Source organism: Eubalaena glacialis, chromosome 15, assembly GCF_028564815.1.
Source record: "Eubalaena glacialis isolate mEubGla1 chromosome 15, mEubGla1.1.hap2.+ XY, whole genome shotgun sequence".
Classification (NCBI taxonomy): Eukaryota; Metazoa; Chordata; class Mammalia; order Artiodactyla; family Balaenidae; genus Eubalaena; species Eubalaena glacialis.
This window is the reverse complement of record NC_083730.1, coordinates 75,919,355-75,942,407: the sequence shown is the minus strand read 5'-3', so window position 1 is coordinate 75,942,407 and position 23,053 is coordinate 75,919,355. Positions and strand designations below refer to the sequence as shown.

The following is a 23,053-nucleotide window of genomic DNA, read 5'->3' as shown; positions in this document are numbered from 1 at the left end:
TTCTGCCTCCTGGCTATTACAAACAATGCTGCAAAGACTACGGATATGCAAATCTCTCTTTTGAGATCTTAGTTTTAATACTTTTGGATATATACTCACGACTCAGACTGCTAGATCAAATGGTAATTCCATTTGTAATTTCTTGAGGAACTGCCATACTGTTTTCCATAGTGGCTGTACCATTTCACCTGCCACCAACAGCACATAAGGCTTCCAATCTCTCCACATCCTCACCAGTACCTATTTTCTGGTTTTCAGGGTAGACCCACTCCACCTTAGAGGTCTAATTATGACTTGGACCCCACTCTGCCTACTCACCTCCAGGGGCTAAGCAAAGGTATCCACCTCAGCATCCCTGTCTCCAGCAGTTAAATTATTTTGGTGGGCGATTACATGGCCCACATTCATTGTCTTTCAGAAGTCTCATGGGGCCATTCATAATTGAATTCCCAGCACCACACCAGGCTATTCTCAATTGTACAAGAGCCCGTTTTGTTACAGAACCAAACTTAGGTCTGCTCACCAGCATGCAGTAAAGCCAATCTACTGACACCAGGTTGTGAAGGGAAGTGCAGCGTTTATTTCAGGGCACCAAGCAAGGAGTCCAGGGCAGCTAGTGCTCAAAACACCCGAACTCCCCACAAGTTTCAGCAACACAGTTTTAAATGCAAGGTGAGGGAGAGGCGTCCCAGGGTGTGTGGTCAGCTCGTGCACAATTCTCTGATTGGTTGATGGTGAGGTAATGTTGCCAGAGCTGACCCAGGTGTTTGTTCACAAACCTCCAACCCCCTTACCTTTAGCAGGAGTTAACATAAATCTTTAAGTTAAAGGTCCAGAGATAAGAAAGAAAGCTGCAAACAAACAAAAAAAACAGATGGAACCAGCTAGGACCAAGATGCCTGGAATCTGACCTCCAGCAGCCTCTGAGCTTCATTATATGCTGGTTTTACTACATTAGCATATTAAATGACACACACCTACCGGCGGCCAGGGCCAGAAGTTAAGGACCAAAAAGAGGATGAAAAGGGGGGGGGCACCCCACTCCCTCGGAAAAAGCCCTGCCCCTTCCCTGGTAGAATAATGCATATGCCTCCCTGTCATTAGCTTCACTCCTCCTCCCTTTGTCTTTACTCTTTCAAATTGAATCACTCTCCCCAGGTGGGCGAGAAGTTGATCTGTGAACTTAGTTCCCGCTTCTCCATTCTTTGGCCAAGGAATAAAGTTTGTGCTGTGTCAGTCTCAGCTTCAGTTTCCTTATCCGCCTTGTGATGAAAATGGTGCCGCCATAAGCCATTACAGCTGCCCCCCACCCCACCCCCATCCCAGTGAGCCCTGAGGGAACTCAGGATGGAAACAAATGGGTTGCCTGTTGCCAAGCCCTCAGCCACTGCAGCCACCCCAAAGGTGCACCCGCAGGGGGCTCAGGATGGGAAAGAACAGGATACCAGCCCTAGATAGCTAAGTTTCATACCAAAGGAATGATTACAATGAGCCCGGACTCTTGCATATTCCTATATATAGAAAAGAGCTAAATTCATTAACTTGAGAGGTCTGGTTTCCTTTAATTAACAGTAATCTTTTGATGTTCCGACTGCCTGGTTTTTGTTGCAAAAACTCCCGTATATCCTGGCTCCTCCTTTGTCTCTTCAGAGCAGTCCCCCAGAGCTAGCTGAGAGGCTGCCTCCAGGGCTTGAAGTCCTCAGTCCACCAAATAAAACATAATTCTCAACTTTTAGGTTGTGCATTTGTTCCCCAGTCAACAGCCTACTCTAACACAAATGGAAAAAGAACCCTCCCCCAATGTGGCAGAGAACTTTGGCCAGGCTGGGGCCCAAGCAGGGTCCAGAGAACTTAATTAGGTAACAGTAACAGGGCAGTGTCACAAGGGTTAACATCATTCATCCTCAGGCTCCAGTAGGTCTGGAGGCTAAGAGCTCATGGTCACCAAGTAGTTAATTTCTTCCACTTGGTGGGGCAGGTTTAGCATCTGAAAAACAACTCAGGAAATGTGCACCAGATACTATTATCTAGGAACTTCAGAGAAGAGCTAAAGCAGAGGATATGGGGGGCAGGTCTGTCCCAGGAAGGCCCCCAAAGGGTCCTGCTCTGTTACAGGTGTGGCCATTAGTTATGAGTCCCAAATACCATGAAGAGGTGGGTACTCAGGGAAAGACGCATTCCAGATGTGACTTAATGCAGGTTCAGGAAATATTTACTAAAAACCTGCTACACCTGAATACTGGACTGTGTCCACAAATGATGTCTGGAAGTGTCTCATCCAATCCAACATTCCAGAGTTTTCTCCTCTCATCGTCTTCTCTTTTCCCTGCACCCTCTCTCCTGAGTTACCCTCCACCAGACAAGCCGGAATCTTAAACCAGAACACACAATAGGCATGCTCACTACCCAGAAGGCACCCAGGGCGGGTTTCTATGGCAGTACCCTGAACACTCACAGGCATCTTCCTTGAAATCACTTATGAACACAAGGATATTCCAGGGAAATCTTAGTGAGGACTCTGCAACTTCGGGGAACTAAATCAACGTCTAAGTTCAATACAACCTCAAATTAACAGGACAACAGAATTTGTTATAGTCTAGAACTCAATGCAACGATTCTAAAGTTCATTTGAAAAAATACATTTAAAGGAACAGCCAGGAATTTCTGAGCACTTAACACATTCAGGCTTTTTTAGTCTTTAATCATTTCAAGATAGAGCAAACAAAATATTGTTACTGGAGCACCCTGGACAGTGTAGAATTGAGTTAATATTTAGAGCTGGGCGTGCACACAGGTTTCTGTAGGATAACAATGGAATTTCAAAGCAGTGAGTAAGGTGAGGATTATCCAAATGTCAGATAACTATCTTTTTCATAATTAAAATTGGTATTCAGTGTGCATCAAGGATATAAATGCAAAACAATGCAACTGTAAAAATATTAAAAGAATTAGTGATTTAAGAAAATTTTTAAACAGCAAAGCCAAAGAATGACAGAAACCTGGAGGCAATTAACAAAAAGACTGATACAACAAATATCATTTACAAAAACAACCTCCAATAGTTAGCTTACATATCACTGCAAATCCACTTGTAGGGATCTGTGCCAGGGAGACAACTAGGGATGAGCCCAGGTTTGAGTCCAAAGACAGTCACAGCAGCTACAACTGAGTTATATTGGCCACAGCAGGGATTTAGTTCAAGTATTAAATGCTAAGGACATAAGTTTCTGGAGTTCCAACTGCACATCATTTGGTAAAGTCACTCGGCAGGTTAATCCGCGGATGGCTGATGGGCGGGATCAGGCGGGCCCAAGGGCAGGCAGAGCCACTCCCCCTCCCACCTTCCCATCCCACTGACACTCAGAGCATCTCTTAATTCGCCAGGTGCAGCTTAGAGTTGGCCCTATTTGGGCCAGGATGGAGGCGGCGCCGGAAGAGGCTGGGCAGCAGGGTTGAAAATGAAATTGAGGTGGGCTTGCACCGGCACCTGCCCTGCTCGGGGTGAGGCACATCCCACAAAGCGGCCAGGCTAGTCCTCCCTCCAATCCCACCCCTGCTTGGTGACTGCTTTGGGGGCACAGGGTTGTGTCCTGGGAAGGGCTAACCCTTTTAGAAAGAAGCTTTGCACCTCTAACCCTGCAGAAATCGGCGCTCAGACGCTGTGGGGCTGGAGGAGAGGGACCCGAAGGCACAAAACTGTGGGTGCATCATGCACAGATCTTCCTAATTCCAGAAGAGGAAGGAAGGTAGGTGAGCTGTGTGGGCTGAGTCCAGAGGACCAAGACTGGAGATAGGTGGGTGGAGTAGCAGTTCAGAGGTGTGTGTGTGTGTGTGTGTGTGTGTGTGTGTGTGTGTGTGTGTGTGTGTGTGTGTGTTAGAGAAAGTCTAGGGGACACCCGGGCTCCTCACTGTGCTATGGGGATGCCTAGTAGGTAAGAAGAACCCAGTACACACCTGACTTGTACTAGCAAGCACTTTGACCATAGTGTCTCGTGAATCTGTGTGTGGAAAAGAAACATAATCAACAATTTTCTTAAATTCCCATGAGTATCTTCCCAGGTCCCCTGTCTTTTACTACAGGACACTGCCCTGACAATTTAGGGGCAGCCCCTCTTGTTGGTGTGATTGGAAAACGTGTGTAGCTAGTAACCTGATGCTTTATTTGAAGTCATAGTTTAAAAAAAAGTTCCCAGGCAACTACACAGAGATGTTTAACAAAACCATGTTTTTTAAGGGCCTCTTCCCTTCAGGGTCATCGCCTTCCGGACAGCAATGACCGGCAGGGCCAGGGTTCGAGCCCGAGGCAGAGTGCGCAATCCAGCATCCGTGGCGCCTGCTAAGCCTGAGGTGGCTAGGGGTTCCCGAATGCCTGAAGTACCCAGAACCGACCCACCACGGAGCTTCGTTGACATAGTGAGATGTGGCACAGCAGTGAGCTTCCTAATGTTCCTAAAGATGCGTTGCTGGGTCAGTACAGTTCAGGTTTAGAGTTCTCTCCTGCTGAGAGAGAACTAATGCATCTTGTAAGAAAAGTCAGATTCTACGGCTGCCGGTGTGGGTAGGCTTTATCTACCTGGATATCCTCTCTACCGCTTCCCTTTCATGTGCATCTTCATAGATGCAAACAGACTTTCTTACAACCTCCAGGGGATGGAAAGTCATCTACATCTCTTGGTCTCAGCCAGTGACTCCTCTTTGGGGAGTGATTTCAAAATGGACAATTTCAGGCAAGTGTTTGAACAGACTGAGTTGGATAGATTTTTTTAGTCTTGTTTAATATTTGCTATCCCTGCTGTCTCTATGCATTTCTGTCTCTCTTATCCCACATCTACTTTGCATGCTTTAGGGGGTCTTGCTTTGACCTCTGATGGGTCCCGGTGCTGGCCGGCAGTCACATGACCCCATCAGGTCCTGTTTCTTCTCCTCCCCCACCTGCTCAAGCCTCAACCCTTCCTCCTGCTCCTCCTCCGTCTTAATTTTCAGCCTTTAACATCAACTGCTATGTCACTGAGACAAATAAAGCATCAAAGCAGAACTTCAATGTTGTCTTCACCGAATCTCCACATCCTGGCCTTGGCCCCTCACCTGAGACCCTAGGGCACTGGCTCTGCTCCTACCTAAAGGAAAAATCTCCTGGGCCCCTTAGCCAATTCTCTATCCCCTGGCATCTCTCCTGCAATTCTCCTTTCTATCTCCCGAGTCCTAGATCATCCCCATCTGCCTACAACCAGCTGAGTTGACTCCCATCCAACAAGAATCCTCTCCTGCATCTGCTTTCCTCACAGTTACTTCCTTTCTCTTTGCTTCTCATCAAAGAAGTCTTGTCTCTACTCTGAACTCCAATCCTTATCGCCCTCGTCCCTTCACTCCCATCAGGTGCTCTCCCCATTGCTCCACTGAAATGGCTCTTGTCAGGCTTCCCCAGTATCCTCCACTTTGTCAAATCCCCAGGTCCGTCCTAGGTCCTCCTTGGTCTTGCCTATCACTTGTACTTGGAATAGCTGAGCCCTCTTTTCTCCTTGATTAACTCCTTCCATGTGGTGGTCAGGTCACCGCACACCCTTGGTTTTCCGCCAACCTCACTGGCCACTGCTATAGCTTCCCTTGGCTGGGTTCTCCTCCTGTCCTGTCCATATGCCCAGGACCTAGTCCTTGGGCCTCTTCTCCTTGGTATAGGCACTCACACCCTTGGTCATCTTATCAGTATCACGGCTTTAAGTGCGATCTGGTACGTGGACAAGTTCCCTCTCCTGCACTAAACGAACATCCCCATGCATGTCTCATGCTCCTGAGTTGCCCTCCCAGACAATTCCTAACTACTTCATCTGATGAAATCCCTTCCTTCCAGTTGTTTAGGCCAAAGTCTTTGGATTCACCCTCTCTTGACCTCAAACCCTTCACATGAACAACCAGGAAATACTGTTGTCCCTGACTTTCAAAAAATATCCAGTCTCTGATCATTTCTCATCCCCTCTATTACTACCCTCTGGGCCAAACCACCAGCATCCCTGGCTGGACCCCACAAATGGCCACCTAACTGGTCTTCTTGCTTCTGCCCTGGTCTCATCCTCAGTCTGTTCCCAGCACAGAACCAGTAACTTGGACTCACGTTCAACCCACAGCCTGTAAGAGTTCCCATTTTCTCAGAGTCACAGGAGATTCCCTTAAGATGGCCTCCCTCCCACTACCTCTCCGAGTCCTCCTGCTTCTCCCTTCCTTGTTCATCTTGCTCTCCCTTCAACCTTTCTTCCTTAGGAGCTTGCTCTTTCCTCCACCCGAGGCTTGTGTAACCTTGTTAATTCACTGCCTCCGAGTCTTTGTTTCAGCGTCAACTTCGCACTGAGGCTCTGCTTTGTCCCCCATCAATTAATGCAACCAGCCCCTTTCATACCCCACCTTCCCAATAACTCCCAATTTTCCATACTTGGCTTTGTTCTACTTTTTTCATTTCCCTAGCAATTATCATATTCATGCCATATAAGTTAGTCATCAATTTATTTTCTGTCACTGGAATATGAGATTTTCAAGGAAGTTCCTTTGCTTTATGCTCTGATACATGGCATCATGGCACATGGCAGGCATATGATAATTTTTGGGTGACGGTCGAACATATGGATAACATTACTCTTTATTTTTATCTCCAAAAACTTGCAGGCTCAGCAACCTCGTCAAATCCAGCCTAGACTCAAGCAGCTGTGGGATGATAGCCATGTGGCTGGTGCTGGACCACCCCACCTCGCTGGGGCTGGACCACCAACAGGAACAGAAGGAACACCTCAGCCTTCAGGTAAAAAGAGGGAAGAAGAAAGATTTGGTGAGGGGCAGAGGATGTTTAATATGTGACGGTACGCGACAGCGATAAAATCCTAGACAGACAGCCTCAGTGTTCCCGTGATGTTTGGCAGGATGGGAAGAATGTACAGCTCTCAACTATCTCCTGCAGATAGCATCTGGCTATCAATGCTTTATTCCCCTTATATTTTAAGGCTTATGGAAAAAGAAATAGAGGTCATTATTCATTAGCTAATTCAATGTAATTGCTTTTCAGATTTAGAAAATGCATTGGTATGACAACTATAAGTTAACTAGGAGTTCGGGGAACATGATTTTTCTTGGGTTCGTGAATTGCTATACTGAAAGGTTGAGCAGTTCCTCAAATGTTTACCTACATTATATTATCCTCACAGGTGAATGGTTATCATTATACAGGTAAGCCCACAGGCTCAGATGTTGTCGTTTGCCAAGGATTTGGGTAATGCAGTGAAACCTTAGATCTGATTCTCCAACCACCTTTTTAAAACATTTTTAAAATTTTTATTGTGGTAAGAACAATAGAGTTCTACCCGCTTATTGTTGTTTTTTTTTTTTTTTAACAAGGAAGTTTTTTTTTTTTTAATTAATAGACTTTTACTTTTTTTTTTTTTTAAAGTATTTGTTTATTTATTTATTTATGGCTGTGCCGGGTCTTCGTTTCTGTGCGAGGGCCCTCTCCAGTTGCGGCAAGCGGGGACCACTCTTCATCGCGGTGCGCGGGCCTCTCACTATCGCGGCCTCTCTTGTTGCGGAGCACAGGCTCCAGACGCGCAGGCTCAGTAATTGTGGCTCACGGGCCCAGCCGCTCTGCGGCACGTGGGATCTTCCCAGACCAGGGCTCGAACCCGTGTCCCCTGCATTGGCAGGCAGACTCTCAACCACCGCGCCACCAGGGAAGCCCTTTTTTTTTTTTCTTTATGGCTGTGTTGGGTCTTCGTTTCTGTGCGAGGGCTTTCTCCAGTTGCGGCAACTGGGGGCCACTCTTCATCGCGGTGCGCGGGCCTCTATCGCGGCCTCTCTTGTTGCGGAGCACAGGCTCCAGACGCGCAGGCTCAGCAACTGTGGCTCATGGGACCAGTCGCTCCGCGGCATGTGGGATCTTCCCAGACCAGGGCCCAAATCCGTGTCCTCTGCATTAGCAGGCAGATTCTCAACCACTGCGCCACCAGGGAAGCCCCTCTTACTGTATTTTTAAATGTACAGCACAGTATTAACTATAGGCACAATGTTGTACCACAGATCTCTAGAACTAACTTACCTTGCGTAACTCTAATTTTACACCTGTTGATTAGCAAATCTCTATTTCCCCTGTCCCACTCCCTGAAAACCACCATTCTACTCTCCGCTTCTGAGTGTGACTATTTTCAATATATAAGTGGAATTATGCAGTATTTGTCCTTTTGTGACTGTCCTCAAGGTTCATTCATGTTGTTACATATTGCAAGATTTCTTTTTTTTTTAATTTATTTTTATTTATTTATTTTTGGCTGTGTTGGGTCTTCATTGCCGCACACAGGCTTTCTCTAGTTGTGGCGAGCGGGGGCTACTCTTCGTTGCGGTGCGCGGGCTTCTCATTGCGGTGGCTTCTCTTGTTGCGGAGCACAGGCTCCAGGCGGGCGGGCTTCAGTAGTTGTGGCACGTGGGCTCAGTAGTTGTGGCTCGTGGGCTCTAGAGCGCAGGCTCAGTAGTTGTGGTGCACGGGCTTAGTTGCTCCGCAGCATGTGGGATCTTCCCGGACCAGGGCTTGAACCTGTGTCCCCTGCATTGGCAGGCAGATTCTTAACCACTTCGCCACCAGGGAAGCCCATAGATTTCGTTTTTTAATGTCGAACAATATTCCAGTTGAAGAATCTTGTATTCTGAACCAAAACCAGATGAAACAAGACAAATATTAGAGCAGGGAGGAATGAGGTGCTAAGGCAAACACTGATGTGGACTGGGGACTTGTTGGGAAAAGCTTCTAAGACTCTTCTTTTCTGATGACCCATTGCTAAAATAATGTTGGGATCCTTTGATATCTTTTCTACCTCAAACAATCTTAACTCTTAATAGCTGGGGTGTAATATTGTCCTTTCTATTTACATTTCCCTTTTTGTGTAAATTAACAAGTTTCATGCTTGTTTACATGTAGAGGAACTTCAACTGGCATCTGGACTGCAGGAATCCTCACTGAGGGAGAGGAGGGATGTTGGCAGGGATTATCGAGACTTCGTGGTGAATACTTGGCAGAAATTAGGCCATGTTAGACAGTCAACAAAAGGTATGCTGGTCGTTAACAATACAATGTTATAGAGTTGTTTAACTGTCTATGATGCTTTATACCATCACCTTAAGTGGAGGTACCCTCTCACCTTCTCACATTTTTGTAATAACATTCACTTTTGCATAAACAAAGACTTAAGAGTCCTGGATGTACTCTTCATTTTCCTCTCTTCCTTTTATAGTCACTTAAGATAGAATGACCCAGTTCTTCGGTTGCGCTGAGATTTTTTAAAAACCCAGAAAACTAAACATTATTACATACAGTGGCTCCCCTCCCCCAATCCCCTGCTTTTGGCAAAGGTTTTCTTTTGTTATTTTTATTATCGTTAAATACCTTGATCCTTGAACCTCCTAAATGTGGGCTTGCATAAGGATTCACCTAAATTGATGTTAGGGATTCTGGATGCCAGGTGTATATAATTGCTTATGTTGTTTGTTGTCAATCTCCTGGTTGGATCTAACTTTGGTTCTTAATATTGTGGTGTCCAAATTGTTTGGGGTCTGATCAGCCACTCTGTTTCATGATTAACACGTGGCTCCATTTTTCAGGCACGCTAGGTAGCCCAGTAATGCTATTTTCAAACCATGTCCAGCTGAAGTCTTGTTCTCACAGGAATTTATACAAGTACAATGTCATCTATACGCCAGACATAGAGGATGGAAGAAAACGTGACGCTTTACTCTCTGAACTTGAAAAGTTATTGGGACATCGTCGTATATGTGATGGAAGCTCTTTATTATTACTTCACTCACTAGGGAAACGGTTAAGTAATATTCTACATTTTCCTGACATTGCTCTTTCTCTCCCATTTTTCACTCTATTAGAGCCAAACTCCCACTATTCCTGTGCAAGAGTTTGTGGAGATATCCTGAACATCCCTTGCCCATAGGACTTGTAACAAACCCACATGCCATGTTTGATTATCATTGATATTCTCTAGTGTCTCATTTCACTGCTTAAACTGAATTTAATACAAAGGTAAAAAATATATCTTTTACCCTTTTTAATGGTACAATATGTCTCAAATGCTGATAATGAAGTTTTGAGTAATTTTTAAAATTTCTTGTTCCCTCTAAAACTTTAGCAGAAAAAAACACTGGGAGAAGGACTTCCTATTTTATCCTATAAACTTCTACATCAAGGAACCAAATAATTTATAGGAGCTTGCTTAAGTAAAAAAAAGTTTTGATTTAAATATTTAATTCTGACTCTTTACTTTTGTCTTGTAAATCACATTTTCCACCTGCATGTGCCTTTTTCTGGGAAGGATTGGTCCTTCCACTGTGCTGTGTTGGACAGCACGCAATGGATTTGTCACACAATGGAGCTTAGTTTCCTTGGAAGAACTACGGGACCTTTTTTCTTTATCTCAGAAAAAGGAAGTGGTCAGCAAGTTGAAGAACCAGCCTGTGAAGATAACCTTTGAGCTCTCCAGAGAACTACAGACCACCTCGCCAGATTGCCTACGCTATTACAACATTCTCTTTAGAAGGTATGTTAGTAACATTGTTTGCTTGAGATTCAGTTGCGTTTTACTGTGTGTCAGTGATGCTGAACACAGCCATTTGCTTCTAGCATTTTGTGTTCTTGACAAGTCCCACGTACTGAGAGGGTGAAGAATCTTTTGAGATGAAATGACACTGGAGCCTCAGCTAGGCATGTGCAAATTCCATGGATTTCCTCCATATTCTACTCCCTGCCCACCCCTACTTCCCATGGCTGCAACCTGTCTAGAAGGAGTAGCAGACATCAACTTTGTACATCCATGCTTATTTCTTTCTAGAGCAAATATACTTGTTTTCTGTTCTAGATTCACTGTAATGAACAAATAGTCAAAATTAAAACTTGGAACACGTAGCCTGCAAAAGATATTTCAGTTCATTTCTAGGAATGAAGGACATACTGATGTCCTTTCCATGTTATACTGTTTTATATTATGAAAGAGAAAATTTGAGGTTAAATGAACCTCATTATGCACCTCAATAATGTAACTTACTTGTTATTAACAGTCATTATCAGATGTTTTGTGTTGTTAGTATAAACAAAATCACTGACAGATTTTTTTCCCCCTCTAATGCATCCTTATGTGTGTTAACAAATGCTTAGTAATATTCACTGCACTTTCAACAAAACCTATTCTTCCAATTTCTAGAATGTTGGAGAAGATGGATTTGAACCAAGTTGGTCACAACTATTACAATAAAAGTAAGAAGACTGAGTTCTACAAGAATAGGTATGTATGAAGTGTTGTATGAAGTGGAAAGTTTCACATTCTGCAGACATAATCATAGAAGCTTTTGAGACAGTTGCTCATTTGAAGTGGTGTATGATTTACAAGTGATCTTTTAAATACTATCCAATGACTGAACAACTAAGTTACAATTGAAGTTACAATTTAAAATGGAAACTTAAAATTTTAAATGTACTCTAAAAATCCTAGCATGATAAGCATAAACTTTAAGATTGTCAGTTGTTGTATAAACCTTAGAAAATCAAAATAATCATCTCAAACTTGGGTAATTTCTCTGAAAATATTGTCAATCATAACACTTGTGTCTATGTGTATGTATTACTCCTTAGTATACGTGTATATAATTTACATATGTATATATCATATATATCCTCACATATGAGTATATATAATAGTTTAAGCCCATAGATGATAATAAAAATGGTTTAACAAAGATGTATTACTTATAACTAGCGCATCTGGTAAAAATCTCTGTTTGAAGGTCCTTCAAAAGGCCAGTGATTATTAAAAATAAGAGATTAAAACTGACTCTAAAAGTATCAATTTTAGACAGTGAGTTTAGGTTCCCTAATACCTGGCTTTACGTCCAGAGCTGGGATCTTGACACCCACATCTAACTTATTTGCAGATTGGAAATCTGGCCTGGCTATGTTACTTCCATTCTTCCATATGAAACTGGTCTTACCCTCTGTGCTGATGTGAGCCATAAACTGCTCCGAATGGAAACTGCTTATGATTTAATATCACACACTCGTGAAAAAGCCAGAGGAGAAGATGCAAAAGAGAAAATTCTTAAAAAATTAGTTGGGTCATCTGTTCTTACAAAGTAAGTCTGCTTTTTGGAAACCTATCCAATCACTTTGACTTTTTTTCATTAGAGATGTTCCTAGGGTTTTTGAATGATTAAATGTAGACATTCAGAAGTAGAAATAGCATGGAAATGGCAAGAATCACTGGATAATTTTTCTCATCTGGTTATACAGCATGGGAGAGGAACATATGTCAACTGTAAACTCTGCGGTTCTTGTGAGTCCTACTGCTAATTCAGTTGTTGGCTCTGAACGCTCACTTGCACTGAAGAGAGTATGCATCTTCCAAATTTCTCCTTTCCTTTCTCTTTGTCTAGCTATTTTTAAAAATTAGTGCTTAATTATAATCTACTAGCAAATTTCCATTTGAAGGAAGTTTTTATTTTTAATCTCCCTCTACACCAGAAATCTTAAATTGATAAGAGGATGTTTTGGCTAAGTAACCTTAAATCCAATCTTTAAGAAGAGCAAAGTTGGAAGACTCGCACTTCCTAATTTCAAACCTTATTATGAAGCTACAGTAACCGAGACAGTGTGACGCTGGTATAAGTATAGACCTAAAAGTCAGTGAAATAGAATAGGGAATCCATGAATTAACCCTCACTTTTATAGTCAGTTGACTTTAACAAGGGTATGGAGACAATTCAATCAGGGAAAGAATAGTCTTTTCAACAAGTATTGCTGGGATAGCTGGATATTCACCTGCCCCTTCATCACAGGATACACAAAATTAACTCAAATTTACTAAAAAATTAACTCAAAATAGACCTAACTAAAAGAGGTAAAAATATAAAATTCTTAGAATAAAACATAAGAGTAAATCTTGACTTTGAGTTAGGCAAAAACCTTATTAGATAAGACACCAAAAGCACAGGTAATGCCCAAAGAAACAAATAAATTGGACTTAACCAAATAAAATGTTTGTTCTTTAAGGTATACTGTCAAGAAAGTGAAAAGACAACTGGCAGAACAGGGGGAAATATTTGCAAATCACATGTAGTAAATAATTTGTATCTAAATGCATAAGGAATATTTACAACTCAATAAAAGAAACTCAACTTTAAAAAATGGGCAAAGGATCTGAATAGACATTTCTCCAAATAAAATATACAAATGGCCAATAATCACATGAGAAGATGCTCAACATCATTAGCCATCAGGGAAATGCAAATTAAAGCCACAATGAAATGCCACTTCCTATCTACTAGGATTGCTAAAATTTAAAAAGGAAGATGCTAACTAGTGTTGGCAAGGATGTGGAAAAATTGAAACCAACCATTATACACTGCTGGTATAAGTATGGCCTCTTTGGGAAAGAGTCTGGCGTTTCCTCAATGTGCTAAATATAGCATTACCATACGACCCAGCAATTCCACTCCAGGTTATATACCCAAGAGAAATAAAAACATATCCACCAAAATTGGTATATGAATGTCCACAACATCACTATTCATAATAGCTTGAGCATAAACAACCCAAATGTTCATCAACTGGTAAATGGATAAACACAAATGTGGTATATCTATACAATGATATATTATTTGTCAATAAAATGGAATGAAGTAGCAATACATGCTACAGCATGAATGAACCCTGAAAATATTATGCTAAGTGAAAGAAGCCAGTCGGGGAAGATCACATAATATATGACTCAATTTATATGAAACGTGATGAGTAGGCAAATGCATAGGGACAGTAAGTAAACTAGTGGTGGTTTAAGGACTGGGGGAATTGGGTGGAAACAAGGAGCGACTGCTCACGGTTCAGGTGTTTCTTCTTTGGGTGATGAAAATATTCTAAAATCGTGTGATGGTTGCACGACTCAGTAAGTACACTAAAAACCACTGGACTGCACACTTAAATGGGTGAATTGCATGTTATGTGAATTAATCTTAACAAAGCTATATATTCTGCAATTACTTGTAGGATTTTAAACCACTTCTTTCTTACATGGTTCCATGCAATAACGTCAGGAATAATACCATATATTACGATTATTCCACAGGTATAACAACAGAACCTACAGGGTGGATGATATTACTTGGGAAAAGTCTCCCAGCTCTACATTTACAAGGTCGGATGGCAGTGAAACCTCCTTTGTAGACTATTACAGGGAGGTATAAATTTTATTTCTTCAAACATATTTGTCTTAAAATTTTTCATATTATACAGTTAAGTATATTTCTCAAGTCTTATTTAGACACATATATATGTAGTTGTATATATTCTCCTTTTGGGGTATTATAGCTTGGCTTATATCTATTATCCATGTATTTGAGTGTTTTGTGTATAGGGTAATGTCACATAATTAGAATGCCTCCAAGATGGCCCTCCCTGTCAGGCTTAGAAGTGGCTATGGTTGTTTTAAACATGTAGATGGATTGTTAGGTAGAAAATAAAATACGGTAATACTTCAGAAAAGAGAACTTTATGTAGGAGTTTCAGCCCTACAGAACTTGGTTCAAAAAGAAGAAAAAAATGACCAATTACAATCTGAGGTGATGTCTGTTACATGCTAAATCTCATAATTCATGGATTCCTCTATTTATTTATTTTTGGCTGTGTTGGGTCTCCGTTGCTGTGCACGGGCTTTCTCTAGTTTCAGCGAGTAGGGGCTACTCTCATTGCGGTGCGCGGGCTTCTCATTGCAGTGGCTTAGTTGCTCCGCAGCATGTGGGATCTTCCTGGACCAGGGCTCGAACCCGTGTCCCCTGCATTGGCAGGCGGATTCTTAACCACTGTGCCACCAGGGAAGTCCCTCCTCTATTTTTAATTTGAGTGCTCACAAATAAACTCAGGCCAGTTGGTGAGGTTGGTTTTCTAGCTTTAGCAGATGAGAGAAAGGTAATTAAAGGAATGGCAGATATTTGTGGCAAATGGAAAGAACTTATAAATGGATGATTTTCTTTAAAAAGCTTGTATTATGTTGGGACTCAAAACATAGCTACTTGGAACAATTGCAGGTACATAGCCCTCTGACAACCCTTCAAGGGAGGGTTATTATGACATTATCCTCATTTGTGTTTCACACTTATTGCTTGTTCATTCAATCCCAAAAGCATTTAGTGAGTGCCTACTGTATATCTTGGGTATACATTAGTAAGACAATTTAGTTCTCAGCTCTCAAGGCACTTGCATTCTCATGGCAGACAGACAGATGACAAACAAGAAGAAAACTATTCTAATAGTTATAAGGGATATGGAGATAATTAAAATTGGGTGGTATTATGGAGAATGTCTGGTGGCTATTAGTCTGCAAGGTCATGGAAAGCTTCTCTGCGAAGCTGATATGTAAATGGCAGCAAGGAGCAAGCTAGGTGCGGATGAGGGAGAAGAGGTAGTACAAAGGCACTATTTTCAGGGTGGGCATGGTGTACCCAGAGCCCAAACTAGGCTGGAGTGTTCTCTAGAGAAGTAAATTGGATTTTATTGTCAAGTCATACTATGTAGATATTTGTAAGATTTCTGTCTAATATACAGCGAATGGGCTGTATGGGGGTAAAAATGGGAGGCAGGGAAATCAGTGAGGAGGTTATTAAATCAGTTGACTGAAATGATGATGGTGGCCTGGAGCAGGGTGGGAGAAGTAGGTGAAAATGGAGAGGACATAGTGAAGGCTTGGTTGTAATAAGTGAGGGGATTGTTCTGGGATGAGATAGGCACAGATGGAATTGCAAACTGAAATATCAGTAAGTTAATTTTAAAAGGTTTATTTCTGGCTTGAATAAAGTCTAATGAGAGTCAGGGAGACTCAGTGATCTCATCTGTTACCATTTTGTGGCTCTACCATCTCAACAAGAGGACTCCAAGGTTGTCATGTTAGAAGAAAAGAGGTGGAAGCAGCATACTGGCTCTTAGGTCCCTTAGACTGAAAGTGATAGGCTGATGCACTACTTTCACTCATATTTCTTTGTTAAAATTCAGTCCTACAGCCTGAACCTAACTAAGTGGACACTCTTTTCTTTCGTGTACAGATGTGGTGAGTTCATCATCTCTCTGCCAAAGGGTGTAAATAAAGTATGCTCTTTGGGCATGCCGATGAGTCTGGAGTCCCAGGGTGTAAAGCCTGGAGTTTTCGTTTTGCGAATTATTAGCTCTTACCTAGTCCTTGGATTCTGATATGCAGTCACCTAGGCAGAATATATAGATGACCAAGAGAATGAAGTATTTCAGGAAAGAAGGCTATGCGTCTCTGTAAAATGTTAAGATGAGGTTAAATGAGAGTGTATACATATGCCCAAATTCACCAAACTGTACACATTATGGGCAGATTTTTGTATATAAATTATACCTCAATAGAGCTGGGGGAAAAATACACAGTGAAGAGTATATTGAGTTTGATAGCATGGAGTTCACTGCCAAGAGCAAATTGTGTAATGGTGGGAATTGAAGTCCAGGTGGAAGGTACTGAAGGAGAGATTTAGCAACGTTTGCTGTAGAAGGGAAGAGAAATGCTATGTAGACGAAGGATTTTTTTAAGTTAGAGAATACTACAGTATGTGTTTATCCTGGTATAAATTGTCCAATAGAGAAGGAGAAATTGTTAATACAGAAGGCAAGATAAATGAGGGGTAATGATAGGAACAAAATCCCTGAAGGAAAGAAGAGGTTAGAATCCATAGCTGTAGTAGAGATTACGGACCCTTTTCTGGAGCAGGACACATCCTCCATAGTAATCGGAGGGCAAGAAGAACATACACATGTGTAGAGAGAAGGCAAACACTGGGCAGAATGTAAGTGTATTCCTGTCTGAATCTTCAGACATTCACTTCTCAGTGAAGTATGAAGCAAGATAATTGGCTGAGTTAGTTGATGGGCAGCGATGAGGGAGATGTATAGGAGGTTTGAGAAGAGATGAGAAAGTGTGAAATGTTGGTTTTTTCAATGGGTAGGAAGCATAACTAGGGAATCTGAACAGAACACCTCTTTTAGATTGTGGCAGACTAACTCTAGAACCAGTCAGCAGGGTTTGATTGTTGGTTGCATAGGCAGAACAGACAGCTGGGTTTTACCAGGGTTCGAGACTTGCCAACGTAGCATGATCAAGGCATAGTGAAGGAATGAATGGCATTTGTGAGGATGTGATTGTGACAGGCTATGGAATGCAAGCTGGGGAAGTAAGGGAGGTGAGGCTGTGAGAGAGTTAAGCACCTCTCTCCTCAATTTATGTGTGCTGATTCCTCCACCTAGGCTGATGTTTGCCTGTTCATCCTACAAATTTTATCTCAAAGATCTTTGACTAAGAAGAGCCGTTCTGGGTCCATCCATGTTGCTGCTAATGGCATTATTTCATTCTTTTTTATGGCTGAGTAATATTCGATTGTGTGTGTGTGTGTGTGTGTGTGTGTGTGTGTGTGTGTATACACCACATCTTCTTTATCCATTCATCTGTCGATGGACATATGGTATTACTTATATGTGCAATCTAAAATATGACACAAATGAACATATCTATGAAACAAACAGACTCACAGATACAGAGAATAGACTTGTGGTTTCCAAGTGGGAGGGAGTGGGGGAGGGAAAGATTGGGAATTTGGGATTAGCAGATGCGAACTATTATATATAGGATGGATCAACAACAAGGTCCTACTGCATAGCACAGGGAACTATATTCAATATCCCGTGATAAACCATAATGGAAAAGAATATGAAAAAGAATACACATATATATAACTGAGTCACTTTGCTATATAGCACAAATTAACATAATATTGTAAATCAACTATACTTCATAAAATTTTTTTAAAAAGAGCCATTCTGGATATCCCAACAGTACCCCTCCCTCCCGTGCATACACTGACCTGCAACATCAGGCCTCTGTGAGGTCACGCTGTTCTGTTATGTACTTGTATTTCATAACACTTATCCCAATTTGTAATTATATATTTGGGTGATTTTTATTAATCTCTCCCCTCCCCAATAGACTACGAGTTTCATAGGACTAGGAGAGCTATAATTCTGCTCTTTGCAATACATATCTCTTATACTTTACACCATGACTGGCACATAGTAGTTCATACACATAGGTTGTAATAGATAATTCATGCATGTTAGCATCACAGAGTAGTGGGATTAGTAATAATTTGAGAGAGTGTGTCACATTAAGGCAAACTACCTTCTTGGCATGTGTTGATAGAGTCTTACATGTAAACATAAGAAAATGGTTCCAGCAGATTTACTTGAGTGAAATGGATGCGCTGAAATATTTGAATGACTAGGGTAGTCTCAGGATGCCCTGGTAGGAATTGAGTCTCATAAGAGATGACAACTTGGTCGTAGGGTTGTAATGAGATCTGGGAAAAATTGCTGAATTCATAGATGAGGCATTAGAAAGTAAGCGCAATCCTAGCTTTCAAATAATGGAAATAGGGACAACAGAACTGATTTGTTTTTTGGACCTAAAACAAATAGACTGCAGGTTTTTTATTCAGCAAAGATGGGTTGATTTGGGATCAGTGGAGAATTGCAATTTGGGCAACCCTGGCGAGCCATGTGCAAGTCCCACTTGACGAGGAAAGGAGAACCCTTTTATAGAAGAGAAAAGGAAGTTGGAAGGGCTTTAGTAAACAAAGAGTCCATGGCTTTTCATTGGCCAAGGTCTTGCCAGGGAAGAAGAGAAGTCTTTCTTCTTCCTGTTGGGCTCTGCTATCGTTGCAGGGTGTGAGAGCTCCCTCTCTGGTCTCCTGACTCTATTTAATTGAGGTTTGTTTATTTTTTACAAAAGCTATAAGAAATGGAAGTGTGATTTCCAAAGTTCTCTATAGGAGGAAGAGCAAGTCCAAAGGCTTTGATAAACTGGGTGATAGGAGTTGTGGATGAAGCTTAAAATGATGCCATGATTCTACAAGCATGTATATACCTGCACAAGTCCCCTCCTTAAAGAAGGGTCTAGGACAAGGAAATAGGGGGTGAACCTTAGCTGCCTTCAAATAACTACAGAGTGCTTGAAGGAAAAAAATATATAATCTGCAACAATAGCATGAGAATTAATAGTAGCCGCCCAGCTTGAAAAGAGCCATGAAACCTGGATTTGAAGTCTTCTTGCCCAAAGTTAGAACTCCTTTTGAAGCTCTCAGATGCTTAAATGACAGATGATACCAGAATTCATGTGGTTAACTTATTGATGAGGACCTTGCTAATAAGCAGCTTAGGAAGATCTACGAAGAATCTCCACTTTGTGTTGGGGAGTAAAGTCACTGTTGTACAAGAATTTGCTGCCTTAGGGATAGGAACTTCTGTATGTGATGTCTTAGAAGATGCCTTTCCCTACTGGAAGCAGAGACTAAGGGTTTAGGGGAAATAAAGCAGGAGGAATGTTGGGAATAGATCTGGAATTGCCACTCTAAAAAGTGGCCAGGTTTTTTTGTCCCCCATTAGTATAGGAATCCTCTTGAAAATTCTCAGTATGTTTTGGAAACTTTCAAGGCATTACTGTGGTGAGAAATACATAATCCAAGAGTCTCACCCATCTACATCTATAATAAAAAGGGTAGCACAATGATTCCATTATGTTTTGTGGGTGTTCTACTCTCCTTGGCCATCTATGTTTATAAGTGATCCCTGGGACATCAAATTAAGAGAATATTAAGAGCGTTTTGGAGGCTCTCTTAAACTGGGGGAAACAATATCACCACACGTCTAGGCCTCCATTTGTGATCCGAAAATGCACTTTCGTACCTATTTATTTGATGTTACTAAGGTTTTGCTAATAGTCATGCCAGTGTTCGTTTTTCTGTTGAGCAGCAGTACGGTACAGTGGTCACTACCTTAAGTCAGCCACTTTTGATCACCAAGGGCAAATGGAAAAAGAGCTGCCAGGACACACTCCATCAACCTATAATGCTGGTTCCTGAGCTATGCCACCTGACAGGTACTGTGGATTTATACCATCTTCATAAAAGACAGCCCTTCTTTAAAGTCACCAGTATTACTTTACAGGATTTTCACAAGACTCCACATGACCCAGACTTGTTCTGATTTTCTTCTTCTTCCGGATACAACAGTTATGTCTTCTCTAATAGAAATCTATTCTTGCTTGTTTGGTGTATTATCTTTCGGATTTTTTTTTTTTAAAGGCTTAACGGATGACCTGCGTAAAGACTACAGAATGATGAGAGAGTTGTCCACCTATATGAGGATGGATCCAGGTAGAAGGCAGCGTAAATTGCTAACACTCATGGATGCTTTAAGAGAGTAAGTGCTTGGCAATTCCCTGGCTGTCCAGTGGTTAGGACTCCATGCTTTCACTGCTGAGGGCCTGGGTTCCATCCCTGGTCAGGAAACTAAGATCCTGCAAGCTGCACGGAGTAAGTGCTACTTTTCTGTGTGTGTGAAGCGGAGACCTGTGTGGATCACTTGGCATCTCAGATTCTTCAATTAAAAAGTGACGATTAGGAAGAAAGTGATATTTGGGGAGTGGGGAGGTGCAACTCTATTTTTTTCTGTCATTGCAGTGTTAGAGGAGGCCAAGAGGGGGTAAGAATGAAATAGATTCTAAGTGCCTGCACAAGTGTGAGAACAAAGACAAGATTGTTTGAGTTTTAGGGAGTTTACCTGTAGCATCTTGACACAAAGCACAAGCAATAAGGAACTTTAGATGAGAGGAATACTGACTTGTGTTTTGCAAATGGATAATTGCCTTTGCGTATTTTCTTGGGTTTGAGCATGTGGAAATATTTTTTCTTTCAGAAATAATACTGTACAAAAGGAGCTTCGAGACTGGAATTTGGAACTTGAGACGGAGTTTTTATCCTTTTCTGGAAGAACTTTGCAAGATGTAAGAATTCACCAAGGAAGAAGAACTGTAAGACAGCTGCAGAATTGTCATGTCAGAGTTGGGTCAAATTAGTAACAACCCAAAGAGGAACTAACTCGGTCATGTCAATAACTATGACTGCTGTTTTCAGACTACCTGTCATTTCCATATGAGAGGACAAGCCATCATTCAATAAGAATGCATGTAACATGCTTGGCATAGAGTAAACTCTGTATTATATCTTTATTAGTATTGTGTACATTCTCTCATGGTAAAATGATCTTCCAAATGTATCCTTAAGAGTCAAATACCTAAAATCATAATAACCCAGAATAACCCATGGTATTCTAGTGTGACTAACCTATATCTTAAGGAAAAATAGCTAACATTAGACCAGATGTGAAAGACTACAATGTACATAGATTTCCTTGGACTGCCTTTCTAAGTCAGCGTTTAATTCCACCCCCAGGATTCTCATCTCAACTGTTTGTGATTTCATAGATCCATGCACTTTGAATATCTGTCACATGCAATCTTATGTTACCTGTTCTTGCCCTTTAGCATTTTGAATGAGCATCATAATGACAGTAGGAAGCAAGTGGTTTGTTGATTTCTTAATTTTAATGGACCTTTACCTAGAATATAATGTGTTGGAGCTTTTCAGGATCAACTGACACATGAGAATTTCATGTTTAGATTTCATGTAAAACTCTGTCCAAGTTCTTACTTTGTATCTTGTGGGGAGGGGGAACAAGGGAGGGATTTACTTTTTTTTGCAAACATGTTTGAAAACATGTCAGATTTTATATTCATTAGTTATAATAAACTTACTTTTAAAGTACTTAAAAAAATCTTGTCATGACTGAAGTTTAAAATGGTAATGTTTCAATGGGAAATAGCACAGATTTACAATGGAAAGGATCTTAGATGATGTTGGTTTTCTTTTTTTTTTTAATGAAGTTTTATACCATGTCTTGAATTCTCCTCCAGTTTGACAACCATAATGCAGATTGGTCAAGAAACACAAGGGAGGTACCTGTACTTAGAGCAATGTCACTGGATCATTGGCTAATACTCTAAACTAAGGGAAATTATGGAACAGCCCTTACCTTTCAGCAGAATCTACAGAAATTCACACCCAAAATGGGCATAACTGTCAGAAATGCAAAACTGTAAGTAGAGCAGAAATTATCTACAATTTCAAAATCGGTTGCTGGCAATTTAAAAGTGGGAAAACTTCTTAAATTGTAGGAATCCGTCACGTTATCCAAACGCTGAAAGTGTGTAAGCAAAAAAGTAAAGTCTGCTCTAGCCCACACATATTAAATCAGGCTTTTGTGATCTATGAATTTCTGGTTATTGGGCTACATCTTGAAGACATGAGAATTAGCTACTTGATGTGAGTGGATGGGGAAGGAGGGAATAGTAAAAACTAGTTTCCAGTCTTGTTTCCAAAAACTGAACTTGTTTTTGTCTTAAAAACCTTCAAATGAAATACTTACCTTGGCAGTTTATCTTGCCTTGTTTTATGTCATGCTTCATTGGCTGTATAAAATGTGACATGTTTCACTGTTCATTACTTTTGAAATATAGATGAAATACTTATTTTCTAGGCTTGAAGCAGATGATACAGTCCATTCTTATATAAGCACCTTAGAAAAACATGCTTCACAAAAAACACAGATGGTAAGTGTCTATTTGATGTGTGCCCCGTCCTTAGTGAGTTGCATTTGTATGTATTTTAGAATTTGGATGTTGCCATTGGTTTCCTAAACCAGCCCAAAAATATAAATTTACCCCTACAATGTAGCTGAATACAGACTTTGGGGTTTAAGCTACTACTTAATATCACCATGTTATGCTCATTCTTTTAGGCTTGAGGACTTAGAATTATTTTTTAAGTCTCAGATTAAAAAACACCATACAAATATTAAGTAATATGGATTATGGTAGGCACACATTCATCATTTCTCCCTCCAGCTGTAACCTGCAAAGTCGATGATCTGTTCTCTTCCAGTAAGTGTTCTTTCGTCTGGTATTTCTCATGGAATTTTTCCTTTCTCCCATCTGTTGTCACTATGTGGTATCTGAATTACTAAAGCAACATCTTTCTTCCTTCCTTGGTTTCTTTCCCCAAACTCATCTCCCATTCTTCCTTC

General features: G+C 41.2%; 1 protein-coding gene across 1 annotated transcript in view; it reads left to right on the top strand.

The window, feature by feature from the left end:
* Positions 1-4,272: 4,272 nt before the first annotated feature.
* Positions 4,273-23,053, top strand: part of PIWIL3 (piwi like RNA-mediated gene silencing 3) — a 29,595-nt gene continuing 10,814 nt past the window's right edge. Inside the window, 14 exon segments of the mRNA XM_061169260.1 lie at positions 4,273-4,431; positions 6,655-6,787; positions 8,945-9,073; positions 9,625-9,843; positions 9,966-9,970; positions 10,450-10,568; positions 11,229-11,309; positions 11,956-12,153; positions 14,142-14,253; positions 19,883-20,009; positions 20,215-20,332; positions 20,828-20,966; positions 21,885-22,066; positions 22,508-22,580. Of these exon segments, the coding sequence (XP_061025243.1) occupies positions 4,273-4,431; positions 6,655-6,787; positions 8,945-9,073; positions 9,625-9,843; positions 9,966-9,970; positions 10,450-10,568; positions 11,229-11,309; positions 11,956-12,153; positions 14,142-14,253; positions 19,883-20,009; positions 20,215-20,332; positions 20,828-20,966; positions 21,885-22,066; positions 22,508-22,580 (1,794 nt within the window).